The 18440-nt window shown below is 45.5% G+C and overlaps 1 protein-coding gene across 1 annotated transcript in view; it reads right to left on the bottom strand.

The window, feature by feature from the left end:
- ablim2 (actin binding LIM protein family, member 2) overlaps positions 1–18440 on the bottom strand; it is a 92312-nt gene that overhangs the window by 66780 nt on the left and 7092 nt on the right. The window contains exon 3 of the mRNA XM_083789276.1: positions 962–1145. Coding sequence (XP_083645402.1) covers positions 962–1145 — 184 coding nt within the window. The remainder of the gene's footprint in view (positions 1–961; positions 1146–18440) is intronic.

Below are 18440 nucleotides of genomic sequence, written 5' to 3'. Positions count from 1 at the left end.
CAAGGACCCCCAGTTTGACACATATTAGTCTACAGACCCCGATTTAATGGCATTTCTATCTCTGGGACTCCAATTTATATTGTAACATCAATGTTAATTTAACTCAATTGTGTACAAATACCGGGGCGGCGGTGGCTCAGGGGTAGAGTGCCTGGATGGTAACCGTAAGGTTGCCAGTTCGAACCCGGGCTCCCCCAGAGTTACTGTCGAAGTGTCCTTGAGCAAGACACTGAACCCCTAATTGCTCCCGATGTGCTAGTTGGTGCCTTGCATGGTTTCCGCTGCCATCGGTGTATGAATGTGTGTGTGAATGGGTGAATGTAATGCTCAATCTCTGTAAAGCGCCTTGGATAAAGGCGCTATATAAATGCACCATTTACCATTTACAAATGGAACCAAATGGACCCCACTTGGTTCCATTTGTACACTCTCAGAGTTACAGACCCATAAGGGTCCATTTGGTTCCAAACTATCATTTAGCTGGGGACCCCCTGGAACTCCCTCAAGGACCCCTGGCCCCACTTTGGGAACCACTGATCTATAAACCAGTGGTTCTCCACATGAGGCCTACTCAAAGTACTCTCACTATGGGTTCTAACTTCTAACACGCCGCCCTATAAAGCCAAAGTGCAGTAACTACAAACAAAATAATTTAACTGAAAAATGGGTCAGCCAAATGAGAGATATAGGCATATTATAAGTGATATTACATTATCCCCCAAAAAGGATAATTAGACTTTTGGAATATATAAATAAGCCCGTTTGTGTCCGAAAACGTAGCTACTGCACTGTCTGTGCATCGTTGTCTGATGTTTAAAAACTCCCACTCCTAGACCAAGAAAATGTCGCTCCTTTTGCCCAAGCGTTTCTTATTTCTTGTGAGAACGAAACGCCTGCGGTCTCCGAGGCCCTCGCACCTCAGGGTGTGTCCCGTCAGGTCAGGTGCGTTGGTTTAGCTTACTTGCAGGCGGCGCAGACGAAGCAGCGCGGGTGGTAGGTCTTGCCCAGCGCCGACACCACCTCCCCCTCGATGAACTCCTGGCAGCTGAAGCAGCGCGTGCCGTACAGCCGCTGGTAGTCCTGCGTGCAGATGTACTCGCCCTGGCGCACAAAGAACCCACCCTGGGCCAGGTCACTGCCACACACTGGGGAGAGAGACAGAGAGAGAGACACAGAGACAGAGACATAGACAGAGAGAGAGAGAGAGAGAGAGAGAGAGAGAGATTTCCCATTAGGCCTGACGTCGAAAATTAAAAAGAAAAAAGTCTTCTGAAAGAATATATATTCAAAGATTTGTGCTGCATTTTCACAGGGTTTTTCATAAATAGCAGACCTAAAAGCTCTACAAAATCATAGCGTGCCACCGAGTGGCGTGCTATGATTTTGTAGATCTGCTATTTATCAATAGCTAAAGTAGAACATAATGCTTAGTTAAAACACCAAAAGGGGTTCCCGTCCAGAATGAGATAAGTGAATGCAAAACGACCAGAATAAGTATGGTCATTTGTTTCAAAGGTTTTAATCCCAAGCTCAAGGGGGGGGGGGGGGGGGGCGGGGGGGGGAGTTCTCAAATGTTTTACTTAAGTAAAAGTATATCAATACTGCAATATGGGAATACTCCGTTACAAGTAAAAGTCCGGAATTCTAAATGCATTCGAGTTAAAATATAAGAGTATTGGCATTAAAATGCATTTAAAAGTACTCATTATGCAGAATGTCCCATTTCAAGTTATCAAATGTATAAACAAACTGAAAATAGCAGATCTATAGCTCTCACTTTCACTCTCACAGTAATGGGGTTCATTGAAATTAAAACGGTTTATGAACCACTGATCTAGGAATGGATTAAAAAAAATCAATTAATGGCCCGGACGGTTAGCTCAACCGTCTGGGCACCTAGGCTGCCGAGCCAGCCTGACGGCGTGCCGCGGGTTCGAGTCCCGATACAGCCGGCCTTTGCCGCATGTCATCCCCCATCTCTCTCCCCAACGTCAGTCTACTTTCAACCCATCAATAAAGGCAGAAAAAGCCAAAAAATAATCTTTTCATAAGCTACAAGTTAGTAAAATTATAATGTAATAAAAAGTACAGTAAGAGTATAAAAGAGTCGTGCAACATCAATCAAAATATTACTGTACTACAAATATCATGTAGTAAATGACATCAGAATGGCACACACTCGCCAAAGGCAAAACAGTCCTTCTGTGTGTGATCCCTGCTCCGGAGGGGCGGATCCAAATTTGCCGGACAAAACAGCCGGTGGATCCTATTGGTTCACCGATCTGTGCCCCCGCCCCCGCCCCCCTCCTCCTCCTCCCCTCTCCGCTAGAAAACAGCGGAGAATACCGACGTCACCAAATTTGGAGAGACGCCCCTCTGCACGGTTATTGGTGTAGTGAAATACAAGTTTCACTCCCACACTCTTATGCCACTCTTATGCCAACTGTGTAGCGAAAGAGAGATTTGATTTGGACAAAGAGGAGGGAGGGTATTGTGGTTAGTAGAGCCTGTTTTACATGTCGGGATGCTTTTCGTTCAACCCACTTTGGATGCCAAACACTGACATGCTGTGTGCGTGTGTGTGTGTGTGTGTGTGTGTGTGTGTGTGTGTGTGTGTGTGTGTGTGTGTGTGTGTGTGTGTGTGTGTGCGTGAGTGCGTGAGTGCGTGCGTGCGTGCGTGCGTGCACGTACTTACATGTGTGCGTGCATGCATGTAAAGCGTGCAGTTTGTGTGACGTGCACAGTGCATCAGGCACCTGTGTCAATCAATGTGATTATTTTCATTTAGGTTTTGTTGCCATGAAAAGTGCAAACTGTGACGCACACAGACAAAAGCATTCACACTGTGTGTATGTGTGTGTGTGTGTGTGTGTGTGTGTGTGTGTGTGTGTGTGTGCAGTATTACTACACTTGTGAGGGCCAGATGGACATTGTGACGACACCCTTAGCTTGGCATTGTAATTGGATCATAATTAGGCACATAGACGTGATGTATATTTTATACCGTACAGAGGAGGAAATGTGCACGGCAGACAGACGAGATTCGATGTTCCATGAGTTGTTTATTTCAACGAAGTACAGCTTACAGCATAGACAGACTCACGCCAGCCAGCAAAGTGGCTGACGTCTCCCATGTAGGCTTGCGCCCAACTGACCAACTGATTGTATTCTTGGTCACTACTTAAGCACTTCACATTGGCGTGGGGTGTCGACATTTATTGCATATGTAAAACCAAAGTCTTTGATCAACCCGTCTGTTTTCTTCATGTCAACAAACTCCTTTGTTATACAGATAGGCTAGCCACCGGAATTCGGCTCCAGGATACAGTATATCACCCAGAAGGCCGACACCCTAGGTGCAAATCACCAAAAATAAGTCTACTGCAGAAGGACACAAGAGCATGTAATATTGCAGAATTATGGAATCTCATATTCATCAGACGTTATAGGGGTGGGAGTTACGTTACGCCTGGTTTTATACCTTGTTACTAAGCACCAAAAATAGCTGATCTACAAATCCACAATGACACGACACCCACGATAATGTGAATGCGTGGGTTGGCTGTTTGGTCAAAACGCCAATGCTAAAATAGTAACATAAATGGGTGTGTGTGTTACCTGCTTTCTCTCTTTGCCCTTCCCCAATTTTCCACACTGGCTATTAAGCTAAGTACGAGCCAGATGCACACGCACACGCACGCACACGCACACACACACACGCACAGTGCCATGACATCATAGTGCTGCCGACACGCCCTGGGGGAACCATCGGCTAATTTTTCCACCCGTCTAATAAAAACAAATTCCCTCCTTTCTGCTCTGCTCTGCTCTCTTCTGTTGTGTTGTGTTCTTTCCCAGGCAGCAGCAGCAGCAGCAGCAGCTGATGGGGTTTCCCCTCCTCTATCAAACCTCTCCTTTCTTTTCGTTATTGAGGAAAAAAAAACAAGACGGGTCAGGAAGAAAGAAATACAGAGCGTGTTTTACGCTGCTCGCCGTGGTGGCGCCCTGGCCCATTACATGAACTTTTGACACCCTGCAGCCTGCGTGCACACACACGCAGTCGCACGCACGCAGATGCGCACACACAGTGGCAGAGATGTTTCCATGTCTTAAGCCCTAACCAGACCAAAGGGGCACCATACAACTCCTTGGGTCCAAACGGCTGCTAAAACCGTCTCGACCTTTTGGTGTGGTTTGGGCCATTGAATTCCATGCGTTGATCACTAGGGTCAACGAGGGTCAAGTCATATCACACCGCAGGGACAACGCTAAAACCGTCTTGACCCTTTGGTGTGGATAGGGCTTTACCATGCTTGTACAGAGGATGGTTGTCATAATCCACCTGGGGACAACAGCACCACAACCCAGGATTAATGCAGCTTATGTTTTTTTGTTTAGTTTTTTATCCCACAATTTTGCAACCCATTTTTTCACCCAGTGTCAATTATCTAATGTAATCCTGGGCGCTACACTTCCTCTGTCAACCTGGGGGGGCAGTGGACTGGCCTCATGCTTTCTTCTATGCATGAGGAGTCCAAGCTGCTTCTTTTCACCTGACGGGAGAGTTTCTCCGGACGGACGTAGCGCGTGACGGTCAAAGACGGTCAGATTTTCTGTCTGTCTCCAACCCTCCTATTCGTCTGGCTACACATACTGTACACCATGTCCTAGTATGAGCCAATAGGGGAAAGGGGATGAATGTCACGTGATTCCTTGTTTGACCCTGATAAAAATAAACTGTGATTACTCATTGTTTCATTGTTGCAATCGCCTGCACAATACTTCACCATACAGTGTAACAATGTGTATGCTGTGCTGTTTTCACCCCATGAAAGAATGGCGGATTCAGCCACGGCCCAAAATAACCCTATGTGTGTCTCAAACAATAACATGAATCCTGTCATTTATCTGCCTTCTCTCCCCCACCCCCACCTCTCTCTCCCTCTCTCTCTTGTATGAAGCAGGGATGTCTTAAATCAGGGGTTATTACGCAGAGGTTATCATTAGGTTCCTTCCTACCAGGTAAGTGCACTAAACTAAACACAGGTGTCTAAGGTCTCATTTAGGGTCCTGATTAGACAGCTAAAATGAAAACATAGCGGTAAATAAACATGGAAAAAGTATTAGTTCAGAACTTTGTTGATGGCACTTTGGAGAAATGAGTCATCATTCATCTTCAGCGCTGTGGTTAAAGGGCCTTGCAAACGGGGAGCGAGGAACGCACACGTTGTTGTCTGGATCAACTACAGGTCTGCTACAGGTCTGGATCAACGACAGGTCTGCTAACGGTCTGCTAACAGTCTGCTACAGGTCTGGATCAACGACAGGTCTGCTAACGGTCTGCTAACAGTCTGCTACAGGTCTGGATCAAAGACAGGTCTACGACAGGTCTGCTAACAGTCTGCTACAGGTCTGCTACAGGTCTGGATCAACGACAGGTCTGCTAACGGTCTGCTAACAGTCTGCTACAGGTCTGCTACAGGTCTGGATCAATGACAGGTCTGCTAACGGTCTGCTAACAGTCTGCTACAGGTCTGGATCAACGACAGGTCTGCTAACGGTCTGCTAACAGTCTGCTACAGGTCTGCTACAGGTCTGGATCAACGACAGGTCTGCTACAGGTCTGGATCAAAGACAGGTCTACGACAGGTCTGCTAACGGTCTGCTAACGGTCTGCTACAGGTCTGCTACAGGTCTGGATCAACGACAGGTCTGCTAACGGTCTGCTAACGGTCTGCTACAGGTCTGCTCAAGAGGGCTGCGACAAAGTAAAGCGTAAAAATAAAGCTAAACCGAATCCAGGTCTGGTGAGTCGCGGGCGTGTGCACGAAACGAGCACGCGCATAAGAAATTCACGGGACAGCGCTCACGTGACACTTGCGTTGTCGCAACGCGACTTCTGAGCAAAAACGCAGGTCTCATTCATAGTTAAGGGACGCAATAAAACAAGGACCACTGCATCCACGCGATGCACTACTGTACTCAGCATGTACAGTAAAACACACACACACTAGCTTTAGTTATAATCATTTCTTCTTCTGTTTTCTACATGACTATAACCACATAAAATGAAATGGGAGTTAAATGCTGTAATTTGTAAAAATGACAAAATATGACTCGCTGAAATTGGACTCATCAAATGACCTTGGGACTCATCTATAAGAGCATCCGTGCATCCCGGGACTCATTACATTGAAAACCCATTTAATTCATTTTATGCTGGCAAACGGGGAGCAATAAAACGTGCCTATAGTTCATTGAACTATAGGCACGTTTTATTGCTCCCCATTTGCAAGGCCCTTAAGAATGAGTATGGCAGCTGTCGGCCAAATTTCAACCTTCCGTTTATTTTTATGGGGGGGCATTAACGTCCTACTTCATCATACTACACAGTTTCACACAAAAGTAGGAGAATTAGCAGATCTACAAGCTCACAACGTCAGCGTATTGCGACACGTCGTGAGCTTGTAGAACTGCAATTTTCTTTGCTACGTTTGGAAAAATAATAAAATATATATTTATTTATTTTAAAGTGAAAGTGTGTCTTTTATAAATATTGAATACTGAAATGCATTAACAAGAGCTTGTGACTTCAAAAGCCATGCATTGGAGGGGAAATCTAAAAAAAATAAAAAATAAATCACACTTGTGTGAAGTGAATACATCATAACATTCCGACCAATCACAATTGGCGTCCTCACTTTTCTGTCATTCCGGCCAATCAGAATTGGTGTCTTCAATTTCCCACTTTTTGCGGGGCGCGTTTGTTTTTCAACGATGCTTGTTTAAGAAAACGCCAAGGACAATAAAGAGAAATGTAATGTTTGTGTTGAGGACTAAAACAAACGTTAGCACCCGTTGCTTAAACAAACATTATGTCGTAATTGATGTTGTAAGACGATAAGAGCGCCGCTCACTTCACACAGGTGTGATTTTTATCCTCAATATGTACTTTGCTCAGCCAATGGAAACATCGCACACACACACACAAAGCCGGGCAAAGGAAGGGATAGCGCCCCAAAACAAATGTGTACCACCGTGCTACTGTGCACTGTAGTATCCACTGGTGAGAACTCTGGACCAGGCGTGGACAACCTTTGTTCAGCGTTCTGGTGTCGCCGTTACGCCACGGCAACAAGACAAACCAAAACAATGAGCGCTGGAATGTTTTCACAGGAAGTGGACGGCATACTTTCCGAGCGGTCCGTTGGGCTCTGGGCTGTCATTGGTCAGGCAGGGCGGGGTGTGTGTGTGTGTGTGTGTGTGTGTGACATGCTGTATATCCTGTTCTGAGTGAGTTCTAGAGAGTGAGATAATACCCTGGGTCTGTGGAACAATGGACCCAATGGAAAGCTGTGGTGTGGTGTGTGTGTGTGTGTGTGTGTACTGGATGATGTACTGTAGTTAGTAAGTAAGTATAAAGCCTTGCCTAGCCATGGGGCCCATAGGGCAGGAGCCTGTCTCCTGTTTCCATAGCGTGAGGCAGTTTGATTGTACAAGTACAGTACAGCCCCTGGACATGACGCTGGTACTGTATACGTCTCAAGGACTTGCCCCAATCCAACCGTTGATGATGCTGAGTGCCAAGCAGGGAGGCACTGGGTCCCATGTTTCTTTGGTATGACCTGGAGGGGGATGGAACCCCGACCCAGTCCCAGGGCTAACCACAAAGCCACTGTAGTTAGGGCTGACCCACAAAATAAATCATCGAAGCCATGGCATTTGTTCGATGGCTCGAAATTCGAACGTGAAAAAAAAAAAGATTGAGTTGTTTATTTTACATTATATTTTCAATTAATTCAAAATAGATTGATATTGATATTCAGATCAAAATATCTGATCTACAAGCGCACAATGCATTGCAGCATGACATGTTGAGAGCTTGTAGATCTGCTATACCCTTCAAAGCCCCATCCATTCTCCCTCTCCTCTGCTCTCCTCTCCTCCTCTAAATGGTAAATGGAGATTTATATAGCGCCTTTATCCAAGGTGCTTTGCATAGATCGATGGCGGAGGAAACCATGCAAGGCACCAACCTGCACATCGGGAGCAATGAGGCGTTCAGCCGAGCGTCCTGCTCAAGGACACTTTGACACTATAACTCTGGGGGAGTCCTTGATAGAACTGGGAACATCACAGTAACCATCCACCCCTGAGCCACTGCCGCCCCTATAATAATCATCTCCCCTCCATTCTCCTTCTCTCTGCCTCTCCTCTCCTCATCTCCCCTCCATTCTCCTTCTCTCTGCCTCTCCTCTCCTCATCTCCCCTCCATTCTCCTTCTCTCTGCCTCTCCTCTCCTCATCTCCCCTCCATTCTCCTTCTCTCTGCCTCTCCTCTCCTCATCTCCCCTCCATTCTCCTTCTCTCTGCCTCTCCTCTCCTCATCTCCCCTCCATTCTCCTTCTCTCTGCCTCTCCTCTCCTCATCTCCCCTCCATTCTCCTTCTCTCTGCCTCTCCTCTCCTCTCCTCCCCTCCATTCTCCTCCTCTCTGCCTCTCCTCTCCTCATCTCCCCTCCATCCTCCTTCTCTCTGCCTCTCCTCTCCTCATCTCCCCTCCATTATCCTTCTCTCTGCCTCTCCTCTCCTCCCCTACATTCTCCTTCTCTCTGCCTCTCCTCTCCTCATCTCCCCTCCATTCTCCTCCTCTCTCCTCTCCTCTCCTCATCTCCCCTCCATCCTCCTCCTCCTCCTCCTCTCTCCTCTCCTCTCCACCCATCCCCCATCTCTGTACTAGGTCTCGGTGGCAGTATAAGGAGCCCAGAGAGCATTCAGAGCATATATGATGTCACCCCCCCCCCCCCCCCCCACACACACACACACACACTCCCACAATGAGGACATTCATCATGTCCGTACGGTATATTGTACAGCTTATAGAGCACCAGAAAACCACAGCTAACCCGCTCTTAAATGCATTGTTCCACAACACAGCACAAAGCTACCTAAACACATCCCGGTGTGTGTGTGTGTGTGTGTGTGTGTGTGTGTGTGTGTGTGTGTACCTGTAGCAAGAGGTATGTGAATACATGCATCTTTGTTTGCATGCGTGCATGCGTAAATGGTGCATTTGGGCCGAGAAACATAGCCAAAGCCACATTTAAACCATTCACCCATTCATTATACAGTAGCTACATTGGGGGTTTACCTTATTATGACCTGCAGGGGCCCATTCTACAAATGCCTTCTAAATCAGTAGTTCTCAAAACGTTTTCATGCCACGGAACCCCAAACGTATATCTATTTGGCCGCGGAAACGGCCCATCTGAAAATGTGCCATGAGGGACCTGCCCAAAATACGCTTTGTGTTAAAAGAATATCTAAATGATTCAACATTTGTATTCGCAAAGTGATGCGCCGTGAGCTTGTACATCTGCCACACACACACACACACGTGTTAGTTTTTCTACAGTAAACGTCCAGATGTTGGAGGTGAGCAGCTCGGACGTGGGAAATAAAACAAATAAGAACAGGCTGACCACAGATCAGATTACCCCGCGGTGCGTTGCCAAACCCACCGATTCCCAAAACATCAAAGGCTGCGGGGGAGACATCTGACCCCCGGAGTCAGTGGGCCGCCACGCCAACTTCACTACCCCCCCCCCCCCCCCCTCCCCTCTGAAGTTATGCTTTGAATTTAACACTCCTCTTTTGTGGACATAAGAGAACTTGATGATAAAACGATGTGAATTATGGTCCCGTGAGTCACATGAACGAATGTGATTTGTGGCTCTTTAAGGGGAGCCATATACTGTCGACCCTCTGACCCACCGACTGCTGTAGCCTATAACAAAGCCCCTCACACCTTCCTCCAGTCGACACCCTCTGTCCTGTCTCAGCACCAGTTGCTGCATGGCTGCTAGCATGCATGGGCTCCTAAGGAGGTTGTTTCTTTCTTTTGGCGTTCAGCGTTTCTTTGGGCGGCCATAGCGTGAGGTTGAATGGTGAGAGAGTCCGCCTGGGGAAGGCAAAGGTCCCAGATAAAACTTTAGCCCTCAGCAATGTGTGCCAAACTGAGCAAGACACTCAACCTCTAGCTGGTAGCCACTCCCTGAGCGCTGCAACCAGCTGATCTAACTACATTCCAAGATCAATATGTAAATATGATGTAATTGGTCCAACTCAAAAGCATCAGAGCATTCAGCTAACAACTACATGACACTGCCCTACCTGCAACTAAATATAAAACAGGTTTAAATGCCCATAGCTTGGCTCATGCACACACAGTGTGAATTTAGACTTTAGCGCTTTGCCGTCCATGTGTAATTAACACATTGCTGCATGGCGAGGGATTGAATTAGTGCAATACTTCTCTACTCATAGCCTGACTGTTGGCGAGGTAGTCCTGGAGCGCTAATGATAATAAAATAGAAGTAAAACATTGGCGTTGTGCCGCATCATGTAGCACTGGTTCCAAAACACTGGCTCGGGACCCGGTCTCAAGCCAAAATGTTTGTGAACCACTGTGACAGAATAAATAATATTAAGATCTAACCCAAAAAGTCCCTTTCAGCTCAACGGGCTTTAAAGACGCTGAGACATGTACAGTCTCGGAGAGTTGGAGAGTTTCTTGTCAGGAGAATTTACAAAGTGCGCAAGAATGTTTTTATGATCTTACTACATTCCAACATCAATATGTAAATATGATGTAATTGGTCCAACTCAAAAGCATCAGAGCGTCCAGCTAACAACTGCATGATGTTTTCATGGGTGTTTTTTTGGCTAACAAACACTGCACTGTAACAATGAGGAAACATCTTGTTGTTTTGGCACCAAATTGTGTCAATATCCATCATGTTACGTCTGCTAGCCGGACGCCTCAGGGCAGACAACAAGACATGCTAACATTAAAGGGCTCCGTTTGGTTTGGCGGAAAAATGAGACAGATTTTAATTCACTGTGTAATCCCTAACCCATTACCACCTGCACGAGGCCGACTCCACTAATGCCTTCACTAGTTCTCACACTTTAAATATGGCGGGCCATAGTTTTGTACATGTTCTGTTTTGTATGTATCTAATATCTATGGAGTTAACATTACTCTAATACAGTGTTTCCCAACCTTTTTTGTGCCAGGGCACACTTTTCATAGCCTAAAAATCTCGGGGCACACCTAGATCTAGGTCTATTAGAGTCTAATAGACCCCCAGGTGTGGTTATTGCAAATATGTCTTGCCAGTGTATTTTTGGTTCCTTCCTGAAAGCCTTGATAAGGTATACTAAATGAACTTGTAGGTGTGGCCTCATAAAAATATAATTTTAACACTTTATGTACACTTTTTCTTTTTTTCTTCTTTTTTTTAAGAAAATAAACTAAAACTAAAATAAAATCTTCCTCCTATAATCATAATACCTGATTATCATGTTTTATGGGGGTAAAGAATAATAATAGCACTTCGTCTTCAAAGGTGTTTTAAAATGTTCCAAAATAGCAGATTGTATATCTTCTGTTTTTGAACAGCCAACTAAAAAATTGTAAAATGATTGAGATGCTTTCCCGGTGTTAATGGGCTAATGTGCTTTCACTCTGTGGAAGGACCATCGCATCTCCATCACAACAGTAATACGCCCCGCCCTAGAACGTGTACGCTTTCTGCACAAAGCCAATAATCTTGGTTCTTATGGGAGTCTGGGACACATGAAAGAGTCTCTCACACAGACACCACAATCTCATTCACACAAACACAACCATGTCCACAATAATCAACATAATCCTCAACGTGCCACTCTGTGAAGCCAAACCAAAGCTCTCAGAACATCTCAGAACGACGCGTTTCATCTCCGCAACGTGCAGTGTGCCTATAGTATAGGGTATGTTTTATGTTTGATGTACTGTACCTCCATGTCAATACTACAAAAAAAAGCACGAAAATAGCAGATCAACATGCATTTTTAGGCGAGTGCCTGGCGTGTTCACCGGGGGAGAAAATGTCTCGGAGGACGCGGCCCCGATAAGTGTGCAGTCTAGCGGTAAATCTCGTTTATCCGTGTTCTGACTCAGCCCAAATGTATTCCTTCCTGGAAGTGACATGGTGTTCGCTGGCAGAGGGAGAGAGATGTAACAACAGTGGTGGGGAAAAGTACTCAAATGCTTTACTTAAATAAAAGTATCAATACTGCAATATGTAAATACTCTGTTACAAATAAGAATTTGGAATTCAAAGCGTAGCTACTTGAGGTATTCATTAAGCATAACGTCTTCAAATGTATACAAATATTTTGAAAATAGCAGATCTACAAGCTCGGCCATTTACAAATGGCTGAAATGAAGTGCGGCTATAATGTATATTTTGTAATAATATTAATCACGATCTACAAATAACTAGTAACAGAAGTAATGTGCTTGAGTATACAGTACATCTGCTTTAGTTCCTTTCCAGCACTAGGAGAGTGGGGTGGTGTAACATTAGCAGCTGGTTGTGATGTTCTCATCGGGTGTTGGCCTCTGGACCATCCTCGTGTTCTTGGAAGCAGCACAGTGTTCGCCGGGAGGGACCGAAGGAGAGCGCGCAGCCGCGCACGTCATCAAGCGATGGATGGAAGGAAGGGCACGGCAACACACACTCATCTACGACTCACGCGCACACACATGCTCATACTGCGTGCAGGCTGCAGCTGGGTTATAGCGTACTGCACCACGCGTGCACTAGAGATTGTACCGAGAAATGGACCCTTAGTTACGGGTCCATTTTGGTTGCATTCGTACACTCTCAGAGTAATTACGGTGGTCCTTGGAATTAAATAGTTTGAGAATGTCCTTGTGTGTATTGGTGAGAAACACAGACAATAGACAGGCCAATGCTGTAGGCTCTCTCCAGCCTATTGCCTCATTAGCGGTCTGCTAGCAATTTGAGCGTCCCACAGGTTTCGGCGGCTCAGGGACCGCCGAGACTTCTTGTGCCTGTCAGAGCTAGCATCGACCCGAGGAATTTACCAAGGCTAGTCCTGCTGCGGAGACAAGGATCGATGGCGACCGACTTGAAGAGACTGTACATTCAAGGTCACCAGCTAGACGGGGGGAAATGAGACGACCCTGGGGCACAAACACACACACGCACGCACACAAATACTGTACTGTACACGCACGCACACATACATACATACTTAATGGCTCTTAATGGCTTTGTCGATCGAGAGTGCATGTATATTTTGGCTGGCAGCGCCCGTCTGCCATGCATTTGGAAACGGGAAGCGGTTAAACTTTCGGAGAGGAGCGCCTGGGTTTCTGATGGTCCTCATGGTGTCCCTCAAACCTAAGAAGACCAACGTTTACCGTTGTTTCAGCTAAGCTATTTGTGCCATTAACGCAGACGACATTTTGAGCAGTGGGCTCCTCAATGGTTGATAGGTTGGAACATTGCGGGCATCACACACGGCCGTCTCTGTGGACATGGCCAGCGCGCACACACACACGCACACACACACACACACACACACACACACACACACACACACACACACACACACACACACACACACACACACACACACGCACACGCGCACACACACACACGCACACACACACACACACGCACACACACACACACACTATACATGAATTATGTAGGTATATAGGGTATGAGTGCACAGTGCACACACACACGTGCACGTTTTTCAAACATGAGAACATCCCCAAGGTCACAGGCGCATAGTGGTGAGCACATGGCCCATATATATTTCATACACCGCCCAATATTGAAGCTGTTTAATAGGCTGTCATGGGGCATAGAGTAACACGCACACACACGCACACACACCCGTCACGTCCGTCCGTCCGTCCCTCCGTCTGTCTGTCTGTCTGTCCATATCTTTCTATCGCACCCTTTCTCTCGTTCTCGCCCTCCTTCCAGAAAACAAAGACTAGTCTCCACGACTGAGACAGATATACCTTTCTATCCATTTAACCCCACACAGAAGTGAACATCCCACTCCTACACTTTCTGACTGTGATGAATGACCGAGCGGAGGGAGAGAGGGGTATCTGGGGAATGTGGGAAATGCAAGTAAATATTAGATAAAACTCGGAGTGAGCAGTTTCTCCTCTATCAGTATCAGTGGTGGACAAAATATATACTAACTCGATTAAAGGGCCACTTCACCCCTTTTGCAACCAGATCTTATTTTAATGATGTTTGGGAGACAAGAAACACTTTCCTGGGGTTCTTATATGCGGTTAATACGTGTCTCCATGATGTCATGGACACTGGGCTCACTTACTTCCTGGACTACATGTTGTCTCAGTAAGACAGCCCTCCCCCTATCCACAAGGAGGAGCAGTGCACCAAAGCATTATGGGAATTGTAATCCAAGAAGGAAGTGATCCCAGTGTCCATGACATCATGGAGCCCATGGACACTTTGAAATACTAAAATATCAACAAACGCATATTACCCATGTAAAAACCCCAGGAAAGTGTTTCTTGTCTCCCAAACATCATTCAAATAAGATCCGGTTGCAAAAGGGGTGAAGTGGCCCTTTAAATTTGTATTTAAAAGTACAAATTACAAAGTTAATTTTCTTTGGCGCGCACACACACACACACACACACACACACACACACACACACACACACACACACACACACACACACACACACACACACACACACACACACACACACACACACACACACACACACACACACACACACACACACACACACACACAAGCTCCCATGTTTAACCACCCAAATTAATTACACATCTCATTTATGCATTCATTCATGCGTTGGAATTCTGCATAAAAGTGTGGTCACGCATTCGCCGGTGCAGTGTGTGTGTGCGTGTGCGTGCGTGTGCGTGTGTGTGTGTGTGTGGGGGGGGGTTGTGTACTGTACAGCATGTGTCTGTTGCATGGCTGCATGTATCCTTGTATGGCCCACGACATAAGACACGTCACCGAAATATTTCCGGCGCATGACACTGCCATATTGAAGCGTACATTAGGTGGACTGTACACACGCCCCCAGGCAGGCAGAGAGAGAGAGAGAGAGAGTGGTATTAATACAACCAGCTGGATGCCTGGCATTTCCCACGCTTCCTGATTAAGACCCTCTTAAAAGAGAAGCCACAGCCGTTTCCTGATCAAATCACGCAGAAGAAAATAAAAATAAAATTCTCTTAAAATACTTACCTATACCATCACAGGGAAAACAACAACAACCTTAAAACAGACGCTTTGGGGTGCAGCCGTTAAGAGTGATTATAAAACAGATATCAACTGTTTATCATTTAACTCATTTAGACCTGAGGCCGATTATAAAAACGCCTTCTAAAACCTAACCTAAGGTTTCTGAAAACGTTCTAGTTACCAAAAAGTTACCAAATATTCGACTGCAGAAAATATTTGTCAGAAATGGCTAAAAAAGCATTTTCGGTCTATTCGGTTCCGAATATGCCAAAAATATATCACCGAATAGTTTATGCAATTAATGCATTAAAAAGTGCTGAATAAATGTATTATGGACCCATAATAGTGATTATTATTATTTAAGTTGCCATAATCATGTCTTTTGACATAATTAGATAGCTTTAAGGTACGGCCATGACAGCAATGGTAGGAAAAAAGATATATAATATTAATAATATTCAGACATTCTGTATTCGGTTTTCGCCTTTTCGGCCAACTGTTTCCTATAATAAAATGTAAAAAAAAAAATCAACAGCCATAAAAGGCTCTTTTCCTATCACGTTCTTGTCCATGATGACACCCCTGGATTGGATTCAATATTTAATTCCTTTCCTAGGCGAGGGAGGGAGGGAGGGCGGGCTGGAGGGAGGGAGAGGGCGGGTGGGTATCTGGGTGCAGACAGGGAGTCTGTCACTGGTGTCAGAATAAAAAAGGCGATAAACTCCAGGAAGCCGACGACAGCGGAGACACCCCTCGTGGTTGCCAGGCGACGAGAGCGTGTGTTGATAATAACAGCGGACGCCGACACATGGCCTAGTGGCGAGAGACTGACTGACTGAAGAGAGGCCAATCTGGGGAGGGGCGTGTGTGTGTGTGTGTGTGTGTGTGTGTGTGTGTGTGTGGTGTGAGTGAGTGAGTGATTGAGAGATGCGCTGAAGACCAAAGAAAACTTGCACACACCCAAAGAGCACACACAAACGCTGCGCTTGTGTGTGTCACGTGCACACAAAAACAAATCTCATGACTGCAAATGTTTTATTAGACCACGGCCCGATCTGTGATTTGTGAAACAGCGGGAAAAGGTCATCTCCCCCCCCCCCCCCCGTTGAGGCTTTAAGCTTTGCTGTTATGAAATATGCAAAACCTTTAAAGGCCAAATTCATACTCCAACATTCAGGTGTTTGGGTAACACCTACAACTGGAGTATGAATTGGCCTTTAGGGTTTTATGGAAGATTCTGAAGGTTCTGAACATTGTGTTCTATTGCTATAGTTTGTCCCGTTCTAATATACTGTTTAATCTCTTAAAACTGAGACTAGAGAACTTCAATCCATGCTACACATGTAAAAGACTCCAAGCATATCGTTGCCGTCAGGCAGAAACCTCATATCATCCTCCACATTTCAACTTTTTGCATTTTTTTTGGTAAATGAATTCCCTTCTTTCCACAAAAGTATCACAAATAGCAGATCTACAAGCTCACAAAGCGTCCTCCTGGTGCATCGCTTTGTGAGCTCGTAGATCTGCTACTTTTGTGATTTTTTAATTGTGTTCACCTATTTAGACCTGTTGTTGCAATGTATATGTTGTTACACCTTTCAATCCAGGAGCTACCTGTGTGTCTCATTAGTTCAATTACATTTTTGAATACGAATTTTTAAGGTTGGGCTTTAGAAGGCGCTTTTAGAATCGGCGTCATGGTCTAAAAGGGTTAAGTAAAAGTGGAAGTAGTTAAGTCTCTCTATGTGGGTTTTATACCAATGATTAATGAATAGTGACTATATTGGATCCACTTGGAGACACGAGGTTATTTATGAGGTTTTCCACCAGACAGCAATGATATATGGACTTACAGATGCATTCACACAGCGCTGCTATGGGATCACCCTATACATACACACCCAGAGCATTAAGCCTCACCTTGCTGTGGAATTGCTCCTGACCTGACCTCTTGCCTTTAAACTCTACTCTACCCTCTCTCTCTCTCTGCCTGGCTGCCATACTGCACCACAAGCACAGTATAGTTCTCAACCTGTGGGTCTGAACCATTATACTGCATCAAAAGTAAATCAACAAACTATGTTGTAAAAACTGGTCAAACATTGGCCGAATTGTCAAATAATACCAGAAAGAGGCTTTTTTTTAATAGCTGATCTGCACAGTGCCTCACGTTGTGAGACATTGTGAGCTTGTAGATTGTCTAGTTTGAGTCAAACTAAATTTAATGGCTCAACTCTTACAATTTCAAATGCTTATCGGGGTGGGGGTCCCCAGTTGATTCTTTTGGGGCTCGTGTCCTAAAACGATTAAGAATCGCTTCAGTAGCACACGCCGCTTTAAAGCCAACAGCTGTTAAATAGCCGTGCGCTATTGGCTTTAAAATCCATGTGCTAGCATGACGGCCTACTGCATGGTGCCTATTTGTCCATTGCTGGCCGGGGAATCACATGACCGATTACTGCTGCTGCACTGGAACTATCACTTATGTACACACGTGTACTGATATCTGCTGTCTAAGTGATGTCTCTCACTGCACAAGAGACTGATTTTGTATGTGCTGCCATTGTTGTCTCTGCTTGCACAAAAAGCACATTCGTCTGCATCAGCCGAAGGAGGCTCTGGGGCGTCTTAAACCATTTCTATGGGGGTAGTGACTCGGGAGTAGAGTTGCCGCTTAGTAGCCGAAGGTTCCCAGTATGATCCTGGGCTCCCCCAGAGTTAGTGTCTAAGTGTCCTTGAGCAAGACTTTGAACCCCGAATTGCTCCTGATGAGCAGGTTGGTGCTTTGCATGGTTTCCTCCCCCGTCGGTGTATGAATTTGTGTGTGAATGGGTGAATGTAATGCAAAATCTATGTAAAGCGCCTTGGATAAAGGCGCTATATAAATGCACCATTTACCGAAGTAGAGCGAGCGACTGAGCTGCCATGTGTTGTTGAATAGCGGGCTAAAACATGAATGCACTACATGAAAGGTCCAAGCTTTGCTTGCGCCCAGGAGACACATGGTGTGAGTCACCACGATACGCTCACAGTACAAACAACTTTGTAAAGGAATCCGAAAAGACATTTAAATCGTTTTTATGAGGGTGAAACTTCAAACAAGTTTGAAAGTACTTGACTCAAGGTTGATCCATTGCAGAGTGTAATTAGCATGTCAAGGCTAGCGGCCCATCAGTCCATTTTTTACTAGAGAGGGGAGTGACTATTATGTCCCTTTCATCAGCAATAGAGGGTATGTGAGTGGCAAAGTGAATTTAATATGGCTTAAAATCGTTTAATGCGATCAGATAGGACTTCTCTTTTAACCACTC

The sequence above is a fragment of the Protomyctophum parallelum genome (assembly GCF_964188405.1).
Source record: "Protomyctophum parallelum genome assembly, chromosome: 18".
NCBI lineage: Eukaryota > Metazoa > Chordata > Actinopteri > Myctophiformes > Myctophidae > Protomyctophum > Protomyctophum parallelum.
Note: the sequence above shows the minus strand (reverse complement) of the source record. Positions and strands in the feature narration are given on the sequence as shown.